The sequence below is a fragment of the Centrocercus urophasianus genome, unplaced genomic scaffold (genome assembly GCF_019232065.1).
Source record: "Centrocercus urophasianus isolate 14NV4802_14NV808 unplaced genomic scaffold, USGS_Curo_1.0 seq_48, whole genome shotgun sequence".
NCBI lineage: Eukaryota > Metazoa > Chordata > Aves > Galliformes > Phasianidae > Centrocercus > Centrocercus urophasianus.
The window spans coordinates 699,058-719,453 of record NW_024885066.1 but is presented as its reverse complement, the minus strand read 5'-3'; the positions used below and the strand labels follow the sequence as shown (position 1 = coordinate 719,453).

The following is a 20,396-nucleotide window of genomic DNA, read 5'->3' as shown; positions in this document are numbered from 1 at the left end:
TTTTTTTTTTTTTTTTTTTTTTTTTTTTTTTTTTTTTTGAATTAAAAAAAAAAAGTGCTTTGATGTTCTGCAGGAGGGAGAGATGTTCCCGATGAGCTTTTCTCTCGGAGCGACAATTTCTCTCGCTGCGAACAGCCTCCCCCTCCTTGAGGAAGTGCTAGCTTCATTTACAAGTTCAGGGTAAACACGTTTCTCAAATGTAAAGCAGTCTCAAGTGTTTAAAGCACAACCATAGGCAATCAGAGGGATGCAAGGAAAAAAAACCAACAAGCACTTTGCGAGAATTAAATAAAGCATGTAATAAATACGAATCATAAACTTCTGTACACAGGAGTGAGGGTTTGGTTTTCTTTTTAATCATTGAATCAATATTTAAAAAAAAAGTTTTTCTTTTCTTTTTGTTTTCAGTGCATCTTCTTCCTCTTAAAATGCTTAACCCTTTCCCTTCTGCATCTCTCAGGCCCATAAGAACGCACACCTCAATGGCAAAAAAGACAAGGTCTAACAAACCCCTTTCCAAAAAACTCTAAAAAAATATTCACAGCCTCAAACATTTTTGTACATTTCAAGCAACAAAAGGTATAGAAAAAGGCACAAGTAACTGCATACATGTGGAGATAATACCAGACCGGGACAAAGAAAACCAGGAAACTTCCATGGGTTTGGTCATTCACTAGAGTGCTTCGTATAGCGATGATTATACTAAAGGAAATAGTGTTGAAAATGTCTGTTGATTTTACATAGGAAGCCTAAAGGTGGAACAGATGGCGGGGGCTTAAGCACTGCCCGTGCTGTCGTCCGCCTCTGTCTGAGCGTGACCTACGCCTGCGGGCTCTGCGTGGGGACTCCTGGGGGCTCTGTGGGGCTCTCCGGAGGGCTGCGGGCTGCGGGGCGGCGGCGGAGATGGGAGCTCGGAGGTGAAAGTGCAGTGTGGTGATTCCAAAGGGCTGCTCGAGCTGCCACATTGCTTCTCGCCCGGGTTAGTCAAGGGGTCGTCCCCGCTCGTCGAAGGCTTTGGAGAGGGCTGGCGGGTGGTGCTGGGGTTGGCTGGGGATGCCGAGCGGCCCGGTTGCTCCGCAGGGCTGGGCTCAGCAAACACTTTTACCCTGTATTCCTCCGGGTCTGGCTTTTGCTTAAGCTCACTAGTCCTCATTTTCTCCTCCAAGCACTCAGTGCTTGTAGGCTCTGGGAACAGCGCGTATTTGGAAACTTTTGCCACCGGGGAAACTGATGCAGATGAAGGTTCCCGTGGCACCCATGGCTCCTCAAAGCTACTGCCACCAGGTGAAAAGTGTCCCCCTGGCAGGGACATTATGGAGCTGGGCACCAGGCTGGGATGGGCGCTTGGCCTGGCCTGGACCATCTGGATGCCCCCGATGGGAATCATGGGGTACGGGGTCCTTGAGAGCTGCTGCGAGTGCAGTGGGAGGTGGCTGAAGACATTCTCTTCTCCTCGGCTGTGGGCGTGAATTTCGTGAGGTGCCTGCAAAGGTCTGAAGCAGATGGGCTGCATGGTGCCGGGTGAGCGTGGTGGGCTCCTGGGTTCTACCTTCTGCACCAAATGGGGAAGAAGAAACGGCCGAATCAGAGCAACGCATAAGGTACGGCACTAGCATCATTAATGCTCAGTATAAGGATTGATTCTGTGCACATTTTATTCTAATTTGGTGAGAGATCAATCAATCCAGGATGGCTTGGGCTCCCAAACCCTTAAGGTATAGGAGCAAGACAACCCACAGTGTTTGCCTTCTGGGTACAAGCGGGCACACAGCCTGTTGGAGCACATGCCCAGGAGTTCAGTCATTATCAGTCACCTCCAAAATCCCATCAGAAGATGTTAACACTCCTTGCATCCTTGCATTCTATCATGGATTACCTCAGTGCCCAAACCATTGTTACCCATTTTTCATGTTTTTCCTTAAAACAGTGTTACATCCTCACAGCTGCTAACTGCAAGGATATTTTGCACTGAGAGCATTAACTCTGGTCTGGCACAAAGCATTCCCATCAAAGGTCCCCACCACCACCCTCATGGTGTGGTCTGCAGAAACCAAGGTTAGCACCCTACCAATTTACCTTTTCCTTTTTCTCCAACCGGTGCTTCACATAGTTTCCTAATGTACATCATGGAGAGATATGTGGCTAAACAGAAATGGATTAATTAGTGATGAGGTTATAACTAAACCCCTAAACAGAGCTCCCAGAAAGAGGAAGCAACAGAAAATGAAATAAATTTTCTGTAAAGATGGGGTTATGGGATTTAAGGATACACTGGAGGAATCCTTTGTGGAGTTATGGAAAACTGCCTGACCTGCAAGCTGGATCTCTGTGATAAGGCAGCAGAGGAAGGCAGCAAAAGAGAAAGGAAGAAAACAAGAGCCACAGAAGGTGGAAGCAATGAGTTAGTCAGCATTTACCAGCCCCAATGCTTGCTCAATGACACTTATCCACACAAAGTTTTGGCAGAACTGCTGTAGGGATGCTGGGAAACCCCAAGTAAATCCCTCTGGTGCAACAGCAAACAAGGGGAGAGATGACCTGTAGCAGGAGCCTTTGGGAAGAGGCACAGCCACAGTGAGACCCAATGCACAGATCTGGACAAAAGCCTTATGCCCCAGCTAAGATCATTTTTACATTTTTAAATGACGAATACCATTCCCACAAAGGACACTAGATTGGAGCACAGGGGGTCTGATGTGGATCTGATGAACCCAGCTCTGAAAGAAGCAGAACAATGAGCAGAAAGGTAAGTTAGAGTAAGTAAAAAGGTGAGATTGGGCAGGTAAGCAGGAATAGGTGCTACTGCCTCCTTTGGGCACCTAGGGAGCTTAAAGGACACCGGTGAGTAGTTTTCCTAGCAGATGTTTCAGAGCAGAAGGAATGTGGTTTTCACAGCCTTGAGGTTCACCCCAAAAGGCAGTTGAGAACTGAGGAAATAGCGTTCAAGTGGGCAAAAATTTGGGCCTAAAATAACTGATGGTCTCTGGGAAAGTAAGGCAAACACTCATAGAGGGAAACAGAAGGGAGGCAGCACCAAGAGATGATCCACTGTTCTGGACATGACAGAAAGGCAAATGGTGCAACGGGGCTTTTTTGGGGAACACCTGAGTCAGCATCTGCGTGATGAGTCCTCCAGGGCAGGATCTCATGTTCATCAGCACAAATTACGGGAGAGCCAGGCACCTCAGCAGGAATGGGAGATCTCTCAGCGCTCCACAAGACCCAATGTCTAATTTGCCTGTAGCAGTGGGAGCAACAGGCAATTTTCTCTTACCCATAGGATGTGACATGTCCAACAGAGAGATTAAATGATATTCTGGATGCAGTGGGAAGAACCTCTCTGTGCTGGAGTGGTGAGATAGAACCAGAGATGTCCAAACCAACATTCCTCAGCAGTTCATCTAACAGTGGGCTGCATGCCTACGTAGCCCAGGAGAAAGCATCAAGGTGTGAGAGACCCTTGCCTAGCTCAAATCTGGTTCAGGACACTGACAATAGCAAAATGAGTAGAGTTTCACTTTAAATGGTGAAATCTAAGAAATGGGTCCGAAACTCCCAAGAAAAAGATCTCTTTAAAACTTTGACAAGTTTTATTAAGCGCACATCCTTAGTGCTTGTGTCAGCAGGAAAAGCAAGAATGGGTTGGTCAGGGTGAGCTGCTCTGGGTTGAAGAGGAGACAACTTCATTTCCCCTCAGCTGAGACGGGCAGACCAATAGGTGCAAACCATTTGTGCTCGCTCTCACTTTTCCCTGTATTTACAGTATTTGTATTTGTATTTACAGTCACTTTTGCACTTCTGCATTGCAACACTCAATTAAAATCACACCACAGCACATACTAAGGGGAAAGAGGGGCTTGGACTTACCAGCTTGGATTCATAGAGCTGTACATTTTTGCCAAAGAACCTGTGAGGTAGAGGCATCGAAGATAATACTCCATGCTGGGCTTGATACGAGCTTTGAATTTTGTCATCTGCTGCTGATCTGCTCGTCCCAGGCGCGTCCTCCTTGCCAGGGGATGAGTACCTGGGTGCCTCCGAGCAGCTCGGGGCCAAGGTTTTCTTCAGCGATAAATACCTGCCCGATGGCATCTCTCTGCTGGGAGATGAGGCCTCTCCCTCCGGAGGAAGGTACGCTCTAGAGGACAGCTCTCTCCTGGGGGACAGATGCCTGCTGGGTGACAGCTCGAGCCTCGGCGACACGCACCGCAGGGGGGATGCCTCCCTCCTGGGAGAGACACGTGGACATGGGGACAGCCCCCTCCCTGGGGACAGGCACCTCAGAGGAGACATTTCCCCGGTGGGTGAAAACCGTTTGGGTGAAGTTTCATTTTTGGTTAACAGGTGCTTTCTCGCTAGCATTGGTCTGCTGCTGCCGCCAGCTCTGCTGGAGTCCTGGCTCGGAGACCACCTTTTCCTTGGGGAGGTGTCTTTTGAGGCTGACAGTTCCATGGCTAGGGACATGGGTGGCCTGGTGACAGACTCTCTTTCAGCGGAAGCCAATTGTTCGGTGGAAGTCAGAGCTGGTCTGTGGAGACTCAGGGTGCTGTGGCACACGGCGATGTCGCTGCTGTCTGCTGACCACCTGGTTTCCAGCCCGCAGGAGGAGCCCTGCTGGCCTTCACCGACTTTTTGGCTGCTGGAAGCAATTTCTTGGGCTAAGGACGATGCTGCTTCTGTGCTTTCCTCTTGAGAAGCTGGAGAGCCACCTGAAGAGTGCATCAATGGGGCGGGGTGTTTGGCTTCCGGCAGCTTTAAAGGTGGTTCATCTTGGCTCTCCTCTTCCTCCTCGTCTTCATCATCTTCATTGTCATCATCGTCGTCAGATTCCTCTAGGTCTGAAAACTGGTGTTCCTCAATAGGCTCGGATCCCTCCCGCCCCTCAGAGTCCTGGAATAGGTCTTCACTGGTTCCTGCAAGACAGACAAACACGAAACAAGAAGTGTAAGACAAACAGAGGTGGGTTTGTGCTAAACCTGCTCCAAAGAACTCATGGGACAAAAGGAAAGAAGACCCAGTTATTTCCTTGATTAATCGCCTTGTACTTCAGCCTTGTCCTCCGCTCCAGCTCTCCCCCTGGTGGTTTCATTGTCTTCAACCCATGAATCCCACCATTAGGATCCCACTACTGCTCTGCCCAAATTTTATGCCCAACCATTGCTGTGCCAGCACTCTGCCATCAGCCCCTACTACTGCTGTACACCATCACACAGCCTCTGCTCCTTCAGGAACACAGAGAAAGGTCTTTACTAGACATGGATATCAGCAGCACCATCATCCTTTGATGTGCTTTTTACCACTGTTTGTTGCAGTGGTGCCCATATAACATTCACAGCTACCAAAACACAATCTGCCAATATGTCAGGTCTGTCCTGTCTAAATTATGTAACATTTAAGTATTAGCAAGACAGGGCTTCAATTAAAAAAGAAAGAATCTCAGTGGCTTTTCCCTTATTTTGATCAAATCTATCTGGGATGCTTTGGCAATAAGAGATCGTAAACCATGGAATATCTAAGAAAGCAAACTGTGAAGAATTTAAAATACAGTATCCCATAGAGTAGCCCATAGCCCACAGAGTAGCTCTCTTCTGCTCAAAGAGCCAGCAGATGCTTTATGAGGTCAGTAGCAAGCTGCTGGCTCATCCTCTGCTCTGCACTGAGAAAACCTGCATTTCCCACGCCAGATGTGCAGCAGGGCTGGATAAACAAAAACTCAGCCTGCAGAGGTCCGTTGGGAACAGCCACTGGATGTCACTATAGCTCAACAAAGTGGCACTGACAGAGACTTTCCACAAGTCCCCACTGCTCTGGAGGGGCCCATAAAACACCACTTCCTCAAAGCGTGCTAACGCCAGGCACCAAGGAGATGGGTGCTGTGCTGCTGAGGCACGCTTGCTCCCCAGCTGTGCAAGGGAAATGTTGCTTTGACACTTGTACTAACTGCAGCACTGCTGGCTTCTTCTCCCCCCCGCCCTGTTCAGCATAAGATGCTGCTCTTCTCCAAACTGAAGTTTTCCATGTAGGGCTGCCATCAGCAGGATGAGCCAAGGGGAGGCTCCAGGGATTCAGCGCAGAGCTGGACCACACCTGGTGGCTTGCAGGAGGAACGTGGCCACACAGGGAGAAGTCCCTCAGATCTGTGGATAAATGCCTAATTCAGCTTACTCTGAATAACAGGACCTTACTGGTAAATGCTCACGAAGTATTTGGCAACCCTCAGATATCAGTGGAACAAGACATGTATTTAGCAGCTCTCCACCAAGCATTGTGCAATGCTTGTATAATGATGGGCTTTGCTGGGCCCGGGATCCAGCACTGGGTTATGTGCAAACTCCCAGAGGAGCTGACTTCAGAACAAATATTATTCCAAAAAGACTCATTCTCCCGTGCATATTTCTTGCCTGGAAAGGGAAAGCAGCTCGGTACCAGAGCTATGAGCTATCACTGTCCTGGTCTGTGGGGTCGACATCCACATGCGTAGGGAAGGACAGAACAGCCCTAGCCCTGCTGCTGTCTCCTGTGTGGTCTCCTTGTTTTGGTCTCAGTCGCACAGACAGCAAGGTCAGAAGGACAGGGGGAGGGAAATGCGAAGCCAGCTCTGCGTTGGGGTGTTGTTTGTATTTCCCACAGGGGGGAACAGCTCAGAGAGCCCCGGGGCATCCCAAAGGGACGGTGCTGCAGGATCCTCGCAGGCTCCACAGAGAGCTCAGACGTGGATTTCTGCAGCAGAAAAACATTCTGCTGAGCGGCTGGGGAGAGCAAGGGCACATCAGGAGAACACAGAGAGGGAGGAGAAAAACTGCCCCACTGATGGCACGTAGGACGCTGCACGCTGTTTCATTACATCTGCGTTACCCTCACGGTATTGCACAAGTCTGGTGCAGTCACACCAAGCCAAGCCAATACAACAGTGAAGAATTATGCTCCAATCTCCTTTTATAGTCACACCCCCTTCTTTCCCCTGCCCCTTAAATAGAAAGAAAAACAATCAAGTGAAATACGGCTCAAGCTGAAAATAATCCAGGGAGCTGTAGGAACGGCTGCTCCCTCCCCGCATGCCCCCAGAGGGGAGCACAGCACTCTTCCTGGGCTGGGCTGTGGCACATTTTTACTTTTTTAATTAAACTCCTCAACAGCAGGCTCTGCTCTGAGCCCACATGGGAGGGCGATCTCCAACCCACCACACCGTGATGCAGCTGCAATCTCCGATTCCTCCTTGCTGTTCTGTCATTTCTCTGCTCTTTTCTCATCCATCCACATACCTCCAATGATTACAGTACCAAATATGATTTTCTGGCCACCTTCTCAGCTGTTTTATTTAGGATTTGCTTGGCATTTATCAGCAAAGGGCTTCCCGAATATTTGAAATTTCAGCAAGGGTTTGGTGTTAAATTTAACCAGGTGAAAAAGATGGGAGGAGAGAACGGAAATGCTCTGCTGACAACTGTGCCTTCTGCTTTCACCTTTATGCATTCCTCCCTGGCAGATAGTCCCCTTTACACAAACACAAAAGGTCTCCATCAATGGGAGGAAACGTGGACTGTATATTTTTTGTAATTCTAAAATTACACGGGTTTCTTGCATAATGCAATGAAGTCCAGACAGTGAAATGCATTCCAGCAAGCTGCTGTGCAGCCAACAGCAACAAAGCGAGGAGTCCTGGAGCTCATGGGCTCCCGTCCCTCCACTGGACATCTCCTCATTGGTATCCATGTGCCATTGGGGACCAATGATTTGATGATGGCCAAAAATCACATCCTCAAGCGGGTGGTTCCAGCCTTTCTGTTGAGCTCTCAGCTTTACATCCCTGTTCTATGAGAGAGGCCAAAGGCTGAGAGCAGCTCATCCTTCTCATCTGAACCTATTTGCCATTGTCCCTTGGTTGGCCTGGGGGGAATGGCTGAATGAAACAAGGAACAAAGCCTCCCCCAACTCGCACAGTAAGCTCTTACAGCTCTGTCCTCAGAAATGAAATAGGACTTGTGATCTGCAGGTTTTCAAAAGTCACACTCCATTGATTGATTCATTAGTTCTAATTGACTGTAATGGAAAGGTTTAAAATAATAGCTGCTTTTCGGGCGCAAGCAATCAACACTCAGAATTATAGAATCAGAGAGTCCTTAGAGTTGGAAGGGACCTTTAAAATCATCTAATCCAACTCCCCTGCAATGAACAAGGACATGCACAGCTCCATCAGGTTGCCCAGGGCCTGATGTAGCCTCCAGTGATGGGGCATCCCCCACATCTCTGGGCAACCTGTTCCAGTGCCTCACCACCACCCTCACTGTAAAAGACTTGTTCATTTTTTCTGCACTTCAGGAAGTTCATTCTTCCTGCACCTCTTTTCTCTTCTCCCTGCCAGGATGCAAGAATAACTGGGAGAACTGGGAAGAGAACTTGGAGAAGAACAGGAGAATTGAGAAAGGGATTGGAACTAAATGATCTTTGAGGTCCCTTCCAACGCAAGCCATTCTATTATTCAATGAACTGGGAAAAGAACTGGGAGAAGAACTCACTGAGAGCAGCCCTGCAGAGAAGGGTCTGGGGGTCCTAGAGGACAAAAAGCTCTCCTTTAGGGCAGCTTCTTCGGAATCCTCAGTTAGGTTCCCTTTTGGCCATGTCTTCCTGCAGAAAAGCCACAGCTAAACACACTGTGTCTCAATCCAGCCAAAAGGCTGCTCCAAAGAATCAGGCCAAAGCCAAGAGCCCAGAAATTTCAGCAGGAAGAGAACCACCCCTTGAAGCATGGCAGCACACTGTTGGCTGCATGAATGAGATGGCTTTAAGAAGGTAAAGGGGGGCAAAGGAGATACAGAGGATGGGAAAGGCACTGTGGGAATCTCTGGAAATGCCAGTGAAAGTGTAGTGGGGCACTTTGTTTCTCCCATGTCCTCATCCCATGGCCATCCAGGACTGCATCCAGTCTGAATCACAGAATGGTCCAGGTTGGAAGGGACCTCAAGGATTATGAATCTCCAACCCCTCTGCCACAAGCAGGGCCACCAACCTCCCCATTTAATACCAGACCAGGCTGCTCAGGGCCCCATCCAACCTGGATGAGACCCTAGGGTGCAGTGCTGCTATACCAGGAGCCCATGGGGGCTTGGGCTGGTGAAGCTGTGCTGTAGCAGCCCTGGATCCTGGTTGGCAAGCTGAGCATGCCACCCTGATGCCAATGCTTTAATAGTTTTTTGGGAGGTACATAAATGTCCTGAACTAGGGCCATCGTAGGACCTGCAGCTTACTTTGGGAAACGGCCCCAAGACTGCTTAATTAACCAATGCGGGGACAAAGCACATGGGCCAACGCAGTTCCCACTGCAGGACCTCACTTAATGACTTTTAATTACCTACAGATCAGGAGGCGTGTGGCAGTGCCACATCCCAGGAACCAGCCCCTTTCCCAACAAAGCCTGGAATGGACTCGACCTCGGCAGGGGAGCGGGGCGATAAGCTCTGTTTGTTGTTCCTGCCGAGTTAACATTCCCTGGCTTCCAGCACTGTCTCCAGAACTCGCTCAGCTGATGCTCACTTTATAAAAATAACCGTGGTGCTACGTGCCTTATGGAGCTCATGTTAACCCATTGTTGACCCCAGATCCCAGGGACTGAGGAACCTGAATGGTTTGGGGTGCGATGGGAGGGAAAGAATGGGAATAGCCTGACCCTTTGCACCTGACAGACCACAGCCTCCAATAATTGGGGTAAAATAGTTGTTTTTCTGGCTCAAACAGACATATCAGATTTCCCCCATGTTCTTCTGGAGACCTTCCTCACCTTTCCCTCAATGCTTCTGAAGGAGGCAGAAGTGCTCATGGCCACATCGCTGCTGCCCAGTGTTGGCCAGCCTCCCCACAAGGCTGCATTTTGGGGGCTGCACATCCCACTATAAAGCTGGGCAGAAATTACTAAATGAGAGAATCACGTGTGCTTTTCACGGCACGGCCAGGCTCCTGGGTTAGAGGCCCTTGGACAGACTTTGTGTTCGCTCAGAAGCAGATGAAAGAAATGAGCAGGTGAGACAGGGTAAAAGTATCTCGTAAAGCATTCAGAATAATGCCACTAAATGTCAAAGCATCATGTTATTTTGGTTCTGCCAGCTTTTTATCTTCTGAGAAACGTCCAAGTCATTTTAGGGTGGCTCACCTTTATTCTACACACAGCAATGACCTGGCGATGAGGGAAGCAGCTGTCCCCACCCTGGTTTATTGATGCATGCAGTAGTGGGGCAGTGGAGCTGGATCATCCTGCTTCTGTCTGCACCTCCAGACACTGCCCAGGTTTGCTCCAATCAGCCAGAGTCCCCTGGGTCTGCACTGGCTATTTGGAGTGTTCTGGGGTCATCCAACCAGCCAGATGGGCAGGACCCTCAAAGATGTGGAACAGGGTTTAGTGGGCAGGGTGGTAATGAGTTGGAATAGATGATCTTAGTGATCTTTTCCAACCTTAATGATTCTATCATTCCAAGATGGATGAAAATGTCCTTCCCTGGAGCTCCTTTCCATATTGCAGAGGGGCATCTCCTTGGCAGGACCATCAGGGCAGCAGCACGAGTATCTGCTCACACTCAGCACTGCAGCTCCAGATCCTAATGAGGGGGTCAGGACTGATCTCTTAACCATCAGCCACAATGCCATGCTTGCAGCAGCACAAGGAGAGGTTACAGCCCCATGCAAAGTTGGAAGGAGCAAAACCACCCCACCTCTTGTGCTTGAACTACCCTTTCTCAGAGGCAAAAGTTATATATAAGGGACTGTAAAGGATTTTACCTTCTTCGGCTTCCAGATCCACCAGTGAAGATACCAACACGCCCATCTCCTGACATTTTTTGCTGTGGGCTTTTGACTTCATATGCTTAGTCAGATTCCCTGAAAGCAAGCAGAAAACACATTTTGGTCAACTTGGCTTTTTTAAACCTTTTTTTTTTTTTTTTTTTTTTTTGCAAGCTCATCAGTAGCATATTAATAATTTGGCTCTGAACCAGATAAGGAGATTCTCAGACTATTCCCAGGCCACTATCCAGTGCAGATATCCCGTGTTGCAAGACTAAACACCTGATAAGCCACCACAGATATGCACTGGTTTCAGGGGGGAAGAAAGGAAGGTCTGGGATTGCTGTCAGTGATGGTGCAACAGAGAACAATTGTAGGAAAACAGGGACGAGGAAGACGCTCCCCAGTGCAGCACAGTGGTAACACCTCTCACCCTGTCCCAGCTTTGGGACGTGTCTGGGGCAGAGCAGTGCTACCAAAATGAGCACTCCAGATGCCAGCAATGGGGACAAAAAGCAGCCCACTCTGGAACGACCCTTGCCTGCCTCTGTCTGAACAGCTGGATACAACTGTAGATAAAAGTAATTAGTGGAGTCAGCTGGGAAATGCCACTTCCATCCTGAGGAGCAGTTTGTTGGGCTGGGGAGTGAGCCTGGGGTTGGCTTCTGGGCAGTTTGATCCATGCTAGTACTTACTCAAGGCTACGTGCATGAGAAGGTGTGTGGAGAGAAGCAATGCAGATGCACATCCCTACAACTGCACAGGATGGCTCTGGTGGGCTGCCACGCAGCAAAGTAGCAGTAAGGAAAAGCTCTCAGCTCCCAGAGCAGGAGCCACAGGTACTCTCAAATCCTGTGCACCAGCTTTGGGCATCATGAGCAAGCCTGCTGAACACTAACGAGGCTGCCTGGGGCTGGGGGTGGGGAGAGCAGCCCATGCAAGGGGGGTATGGGATGTGGGATACTCCCTGCTGCCCTGAGCTGGGATAACCCACAGGCACACGGCTGGGGAAAAGCTCTCTAATCCTAACTCCCAAACTGCAGGCAGGTTAATTAGACAGTTATTAACCCTACTTATCCACCAGGGAAGCACTGAACCTTTGAAGGGGAAAATGAAGATAGATGGAAAGGAAAGAAAAAAAATGAAAGGTCGTCTCCTGCACTACACAGTAACCTGGTCCCAGAGCTGGGTGGGACATAGGGAAGCCTTTTACCAACCCCTCTTGTGCTGCTCCAGTGAGTATAAATAAGTAAGCTGCACCTGTGATGCCCTCACAGCTCAGAGGGGTGCCACAATCATCCACCTACCAAGCCCACTAATCACTTATTTTGCCTTTTTTATAGGAAATGGAATGGCTCCAACAGGAAAAGCCAAGAAAGAGGGACAAAGGCTGACTCTATATCTTTGTATCTGGCACCCATCTAGGATGAGGATATGATTCTTGCTCCAAAAGGGTGTTTAATAATTTAGCTTCAGTAAGAGGGATTTATTATTTTAAAACTTCATGCCAACATACTCTTAGCCCCACAGTGTGACGCTCAGGTGTGAGGATGAAGACGTGTTGGCTCGGAGCTTTTTCTCTGACTTGGACCAAGAGTTTTGTTGTGGGCCCAAAGCAACCCACAGGGACATAAGTGCATTCTCACGGATGCCTCTGGTTCCAGTGAATGGCCATTTTTTGTAAATGAAAAGCTGTTGTGCCAAGGAGTATCCAAGGAGTTCAAAATTTTGACCTCATGGAGCTGGAATTTAATTTTGGACCAAACGACCAAAAAGACAATCTGACTCAGCCTGCTGCAATCAGACCCTGCTACTGCCTGTCCATCACCACGCATTGCATCTCGCTGCCAAAAATGACCCATTTTTGCTCAGTGCTACAGCAAAATATCTGACTGGTTGGCACACTTAGTAAATAAACCCCAGCAAGAGCTTGGTGGGAGCTGGGGGAGTTGGTCATGCTGTGCTACCCCAGGAACAGTGGGAAGCATGGCTGGGGGAGGCCCACCAAGCACATCCTCAGACATAAGCTCATCAAGCTCATAAATCCACTGTGATACATACATCTGGATTTGTCAGGGCAAAGCATGAGTTACTCAGGGGGATGTAATGCTTTGAGCAAAACGACACTAAAAGAAGAAAAAAAAAAAACCACTAAAAATCCCTGTGCAGGTGAATGTGTGCCAAATCCCAAAGAGCAGCTCATTGCAAGTGTTGCTTTGTGTTCCCCTTCTACTACTTTCTACTCCGCTCTTCCCCTCTCTTTTCATCCTTGCTGGGTTATTATGGGCAATGCCCACACACCAATGGGAAGGGTGAGGGTGCAGAGCTGTCTAAGGCAGCCCCTCAGGTGGGGGCATCTCCCTGCACAGAGTCCCACAATGTTGGGAAAGCTGCTTGCCTTCATGGGAAGGGAGGCTCAGGGGGTGGACTCCCATCTGAGCTCCGTTTGCATCATTTCACGGAAGCTAAAAGCTGGAAGCTGCTTTAAAGCAAGAAGCAAAGTTATCATCTTGGGAGCAATTTGGAGGAGGATAATATTTATCTTATTGGGGTTCTTCCAACAGTTTGTGTTTTAGGACCCTTTAATTAAATGTCCTTCAGCACATTTCCAGTAAAATCAACACTTTTGCCCAAGTGAGAGCTGGACATGGATCCTAAAAGGAAAGACTCAGCTACTTGCTGCCTTGCTGAGTGCTGGTTCCTAACTCAAAACAAAATAATAATAATAACATTGCTTCCTTGGAAACAGCTGGAAACATATCTGAAGGAAGAACGGGGAAACCAGCAGAGAGGGTTTAGGCTGCAGAACAGTCAAACCCAATCCTAAGCAAGTGGGTGATCCTTACTGAGGTTCAGATTTGAAATCTGTTGATTATATCAAAATAAATTTGGGAAACTGTGCAGATGGTGCCTCCCCCCACCCCGAGCACTGCTGCACTGGAGCAGCACAGGGATGGGCTCTCTCTTACGCCTGCATACAACTATGTGCTGCTGGCTGCTTGAGCTCTTCTGCTGTTGTGAGGTCTTATTCTGGACTTAAAGCAGCTTAAATGCTCGTGTTGTTTTGAGAAAGCTAAAAATGTGCTGTTCCAAAAGCAGCTTAGGAGGGCCTAGAAGTGATTTTCCATTTAAAATAAAAGAGGGAAATTAATTCTTCGGAACATCCATTATAATATTTTAAAGGTGGTGGAGTTAAAATAAAAGTCAGGGGACGGAAGCATTAAGATTCGTGGAAAAAATTAACTTGTCCATATTGGACACACCATGCTTTCTGTTTCTCCTATTAAATGTGAACAATTTAACAACAATAAATTCCAACAAATACCCAACAGCATGACCTTGGCATCCAAGGCAACTCTGTGATACTGATACTGCTTTCCAGGACTTGAGTTATTTTCATATCCTTCCTTCAAAATAGTGTGGAAGGAGAGCAACGGCTATTCCATCACTGGCAACTCCCATTTTGCTGTGAGACATGTTCACACCCAGAGGATAAGCAACAGGCAGTGCTCCTCACCCCAGATAAACCCTTGAAGTAGGGTTTGCGTGCAACTTAAATAGTGCACAGGTCTCTGTATGGAGATGATTGCCCATAGAGGCTGTGAATGCCCCGTCCTTGGAGGTGTTCAAGGCCAGGATGGATGGGGCCCTGGGCATCCTGGTCTGGTATTGATCCTTGGTGATCCTTGAGGTCCCTTTCAACCCAAGCCATTCTATGATTCTACAATTCTACGATTCTATGATGTCCCCCATTGAGGCTCTCAAAGAAGAAGGGCTTTAATTTGGATCACTTCTTGGGCAAAAGGTTCAAAATTCTTTTAAATGGTGTTGTTATCTTTTTATATTGACTTAAAAGATTAAAGGAGAGAATTGAGCATCCACCCTGTATGGATACAGGCCATGAAATGCCAGCCATCTTCTGGAGCATCAGCCTGTGCCAACTGATCTTCCAGAAGGGTCCTAAGGTTGGGCTTCAAAATGAAGAGAATTCGCACATTCTCCCAAGGAAGCTTAATAGCTGCTTAATATTTCACTTGAATTTGACTTTCAGCCTTCACTCCTATTATTTCTTGTATGTATTTTTTGCCCTTTTCTCAGTGTTTCTCCTCCTGCTTGGACCAATGGGTCCTTCTCTGTTCCCAGCGTCAGTGCGGGGATTCTTGGCAATGCGGCCGTGGCTCTGCCCTGCTTTAGCTGAGCTAATTCTTGTGGAGCATTCTGCCAGTTGGACCTGCTCTGGAGTTTCCAGAGAAGCTTAGCAGAGCACTGAGTCTGCACAGCAGTAATAATAATAATAAACTGAGCAGCCATAACCCAGCCTTTAAGGGCTGAGGGGTAAGGCATTCAATGCATTAGCACGTTCAATAACCCCAGTGCCTGTCATGTGCTGATTTAAGGAACTGAGAGCTAATTTATTAAGGGCTGTGGCTGAGGACACGAAGAAGTCTGGCGTCTGGGAGCTGGGAGTGGAGCAGACTGTCAAACGGGGATCTCCAGCCAACACTCCTTACATGAACGCAGAGCTCTCTGTCCGTTCTGACCTCTGCACAAAGACGTGGATACAGTCTGCTGCTCCACATGGTTTTTCCAGAAATTTTAAGAAATATCAAGCAATCCAGACGTGCAGCGAGTCTGAAAGCAAACAACGGCTGTGGGAGAGGACAGTGTGTGCACAGGGTGAGAAATTCAGCATTGCCCCAACCCTGGGTCACCCACGGAAGGGAAAGGGAAGGGACACAAGGCCAGGTAGAGGCTCTTTGTCATTCCCAATGGGAAAACTGCTGGACTGCACCTTCCCCTGGTAAGGAACAATGAAGAAGCAGCTTAATTGCTCTAAACAACCTCTCTGAGGCCACAGCATCAAACCTCATAGGAGAGCACTGCTACGGAGTAGAGACACCTCATTAAAGAGGCATGTTGATATCTCATCCAGAAATGTAAAATCAAACCAAATTACAAACCAAATTTCCAAGGCTGCTATTTCCATCAACTGAGGGAACAGGAAAAAAAAAATTATATATATATATATATATAATCTCATAGCATTGCTTTAAAATAATAATAATAATAATAATAATATATTTAAAAAAAAACAACAACATTTCCCTGCAGCTCTGTAACTCGGAGGAACAGCTCTGCTTGCAATGAAAGAGATGCACAAAAAGCAGACAAACAGCATAATTAGTGAACAGGGGGAAATACTGAAAGCTCACTGTTTTGCAAAAAGTTTTCCCAGCTCTTGGAACATAACTATGGAATTTCAAGGGGGAGGGGGGCACATTTTAACCAGATAAGGATCCTCATGAAAATTATAATAATTAAAAACTAAAAAAAAAAAAAATATATTAAATTGCTTCCAGCCTAGATGAGAACTTTGAGCATTAGATCATGCTGGAGAGATCTACCACAGCCAAAATGAAGACAGTCCCATAGATATTCCCCTTGAGTTTACACTGAATGCTAAAATTAACCTTGGGAAGCTGATTTCTAAAAGAGCTTCAGCTCAGCTTATATTTCTGCAAGTGCAGTCCGGTAGCAAGAGCTCCAGCTTCTCCATTCTGCAATTAACTGTGGTTGCAAAACTGCCCACCAGGAAGGGGGATCCTAATGAATCAGGGCCCCAACCAACTTCTTCTAGACGTCTGCAAAATGAGCTGTGAAACCTCTAGTTCTGCAAACCAGACCTCTGTTTAAGGCACCATCACCAACTGCAACAATTCTGCAACTGGGCTTTAATTGATGATGTTATCAGCACACAGGGATGATTTTTTTTTTTCCTTGCTCTCCAATAAGAGTTTCAAAGGTCCTTATGTTCCCATCACCAAAGCAAACAGATTTTATACAAGTGCTGCAAAGTTATGTGCAGTATGAGCATGCCTGCAGGGCTCTGACTGTCAGCCTCCTCTCCCCCCCCCAACAAAGAGCCATGTTCATGCAATTCCAAGTTACCACCATGCAACCATTTGTCCTAAAATCGCTCATCCCAGTAAATTCTGCCCCCCTCATGCATCCATATGCAAATGGATAGTTTTGCATTGAAATCCCAGAGCAAATTGATTTTGGAAGGAAGCATTCCCATGCTGCCTTCCCCAGTAAACTGAAGAAGGGAAATCTTTGGAGGCAAGCATCTATTTGCAGGTGTGCTTCAAGGCAGCAGAGATGGAGAGCAAAGCAGCAAGAGAGATGGTGGAAAGGATGGATTTGTCACCCTGAACAAAGGCCTAACGGAAGCATGATGGAAAGCAAGGTGAAGTGACGGGAGAGGTTGAACAGATTCACCTCTCAAAGGAAAACCTCGGAACAAAGGAACCAAAGCAAGAGGGATAGAGAAAGAAAATGGATCAGAGAGAGCTCCAGGTGGGGAAGGAGAGGAAGAACCACGGCTTGGATCTGCTGCTTGTGTCTGACAAGAATTTGGCCTCAAACATGGTATCACTTCCCCATGCCCACATACGCTTGTTGATTTCCAACATGTTGTTACCCAGAAATCCCCCACAACTTAACCTCCAGCCCCGGGCACGGCCCCAGTGATTCACCCAGCGGCAGGATCACTTTTTTAGCACTGAGGCATAGACATGGCCACCAATGGCACTTCTGGGCCAGCAGGCATGACACAGCCTATGCAGCACCAAGGTCTCCTCCCATGTTTTGCTGTGCCTCTTTCTCAGGTAGCAGGGGGGTTCTGGGATGCTATTCTTGAGAAATCAACTCTGCCAGCTCTGCAGTTTTCTGAGATTTGAAAGGATGGAGCTAGAGATGATGGGCATTTTGTACTTAGGTCGAGCTATGAGCGAGACACCAAACTCAGCATCTTTATTGCAACACTCAATACAACCAAAGATGGAGAGCAGAACCGTGAAAGCCGTGGTGCCAGACTCTTATGAGAGGTCAAAGGATTTGAGCCCTTCCGGAACTTTTGACAACTTTCCCCAAAGTCCATGGGAAAATACTTTCATTCTTTTCACATGCTATTATGCATGTTCCTGACATGTTCTACTTGCACAAGGTCCGAGGCAATGATGGAGGCTGCTTGCGAAGAACAGCTGGAGGCAGTGAGGCTGTGGGTCACTAATGACTAGATGACCTGGGATGGAGGTCTTTAGAGAAAAGGTCTGCTCATATGATATAGAAAATGCTGAAGTTGCATGCAACTGCCAAGGATGAAAATGTGCAGCGCAAATACCGATCTCGAGAGCACGAGCATACAAAGCCACCCAGTCCCAGACTCCAGGCGCTCGCCCAGGGACCCAGCAGCTCGTCCTCATTCTGGGGTGGTTTTGTTCACAAATCCCTGGCAGCAAAGCTGCGCTTCCAATTTTCTCCTTTAAGAAACACCAAGAGGATGGAGGAGACTCGGGATGCGCATCAGATTCAGGGCTGGTCCTGTTGGGTAATTCCAGCCCATTTTGGACTCCCTCATCCCCCTCCCTCTGCCTCATGGGGTTTTCCAGCCCTGGGAAGGCGTTCCCTTCCCTTTGCAAGCATCCCATGAAGTCAATACACTGAGTAGAGGAGCTAGGAGCTGACTGTCTCTTACCTTTGGTTTTAAAAGCAAAGTTACAGTACTTGCAGACATATGGCCTGACGTCTGTGTGCGTGCGAATGTGTTTCTTCAGCATGCTGGGTTTCTTGCAGCGAATTCCACACTCCTCACATACATACTTCCCTCTTCCACGGCCTCGCACATACACATACTCTTCGTTTGATTTGTACCTATGAGCAACAGGTGTCATGATAATAAAAAAAAAAAAAAAAAAAAAAAAAAAAAAGAATATTCCCACCTCAAAAGTAGTCACAACTTTCCTGGGTTAATTTAACACGTTATTGACACCACCGGTCTCATTTACCATTTGCTAGCTCTGGGTAATTAGGCTAAACACAAAATATCCTTCGTCCAGAGGACTTCTTCCTCTTCTGGAACACGTTTCTAATGTCTTATGTCTTCCTCTGTACAGAGAAATAGCCCAAAGCCTGAGGTCAAGTCACAGGATCACCCAAATGTCCTGATCTTCTCCATCCTCAAATACAAAGCACTCATAACAGACTGAATAATACATGTCGCAGTCCAACCCAGTGGCCTGAATCATCTCTCTCTCTCAGCTGTGCTGTGCTTTAAAATACGCACAGTGTCACTCTCCTCTGCAATGAACTGAGGAACACATCCCAGATCGACATCTTGTGACACAGCCTTCACATCCACTGGGACAACAGCAAATGCCATTGGAAACAACGACAGCGCCACAATGCACCTGGCATAAAATAAGATACCTGCACTACAGCTCTTGCTAAAATAAAGGACACCCAGAATGGACACAATGCAAGAAAATACTGCTTGTAAAACCTATATCATACTTACTCTAAATGACCACAGACTCAAGGCTCTTATCTTTGGCACAATATCATGACTTGGATTTACCCAAATCGCCCATCCTTCCTTCACATTATAAATTCATTTATTTTCTGTCCACGTATTTGCACATAGGGAAGGCCACATGATACAGGTTTGAAAAATATTTGCAAGTGAGACCAATCATTTAGCCTCCTGCAGCTTAGCAAATGGAGTCTGTAATTTCCTTACATGCAGCACAAGAAGAACATAACACAAAGCTGGCTCCCAAAAAGGCCAAATTGTTGTGTGGTACTTCTTGTAACCTGTTTTTTTCTATCCGATATGAAATATATCTGGTCTTCCAAAAGCCCTGAACATCCACACTTGGAAATGAGACCTTCCAGAACATTGTAACAGGGGACCCAAAGACACGCAGTAATGTCAGCCACTTTCCAGCATTTGATAAAGTCTATTCCAAACCAGGACAGGGAGAGAACAGCATCTGCTCTGGACAGAAACTGAATAGGAACAGCAGCACAAAGTACGAGGTATGCTCAAGTGCTTAAATATGTAGGTGTGGCTTTAAAAAAAATAACATGTTCATAAAGAAAAAGAAAAAAAAAAAGGCTACTATCATTTAAAAAGGAGTAAAATATACACAAAGATCATGAATCTGGCCCTGAGATGAGATGGTGACAGCAGTACGGTCTGCACAGCGTGCATCCAAGAAACCACGGTGCAGTTACCCACAAGCAAGAAACTTTTAAAGCAAGGTCACACTGCATGAACCTTTTCATCACCTACCCAGGCAGAAAGCACGTGTCCTTGGCCCCATTTCATTCCATTCATTAGGAAGCACAGAGGTAACTTCTATTCCACCAAACAGACCTTGGAGCAAGGTTCTTGTTAGGTGGTCAGGAGAGACTGAGCTGGTGTCTGAGGGGCACACAGCCTCCAGGCCTGTCCAGCTCTCACCACTTAACCTTACAGATACAAGGATACCCATAATTAATGGCTAAGAGTGGCCAACGGCCCTGCTTTATTCAGGGTACCCATAATTAATGGCCAAGAGTGGCCAATGGCTCCACTTCATTCAAGGTACCTGTAATTAATGGCTAAGAGTGGCCAATGGCCCTCCTTCATTCATAGTTAACGGCCAAGGGTGGCCAACATCCCTGCTTCTTTCAGTGTACCTGTGATTAATGGCCCAGGGTGGCCAATGGCCCTCCTTGAGTCAGTGATTTAATGGGAAAGCAACAAAAGGGACACAGGAATCCTGATCCTTCTGTTCCAACTC

General features: G+C 47.4%; 1 protein-coding gene across 3 annotated transcripts in view; it reads right to left on the bottom strand.

Moving 5' to 3' along the window:
* Nucleotides 1–14: 14 nt before the first annotated feature.
* Nucleotides 15–20,396, bottom strand: part of HIVEP3 (HIVEP zinc finger 3) — a 215,670-nt gene continuing 195,288 nt past the window's right edge. For all 3 annotated transcript variants that reach the window (XM_042834637.1, XM_042834636.1, XM_042834639.1), the window contains 4 exons: nt 18,308–18,483; nt 10,768–10,866; nt 3,868–4,913; nt 15–1,552 (listed from right to left, as the gene is read on the bottom strand). In XM_042834637.1, coding sequence (XP_042690571.1) covers nt 776–1,552; nt 3,868–4,913; nt 10,768–10,866; nt 18,308–18,483 — 2,098 coding nt within the window. In that variant the 3' untranslated portion in view covers nt 15–775. The remainder of the gene's footprint in view (nt 1,553–3,867; nt 4,914–10,767; nt 10,867–18,307; nt 18,484–20,396) is intronic.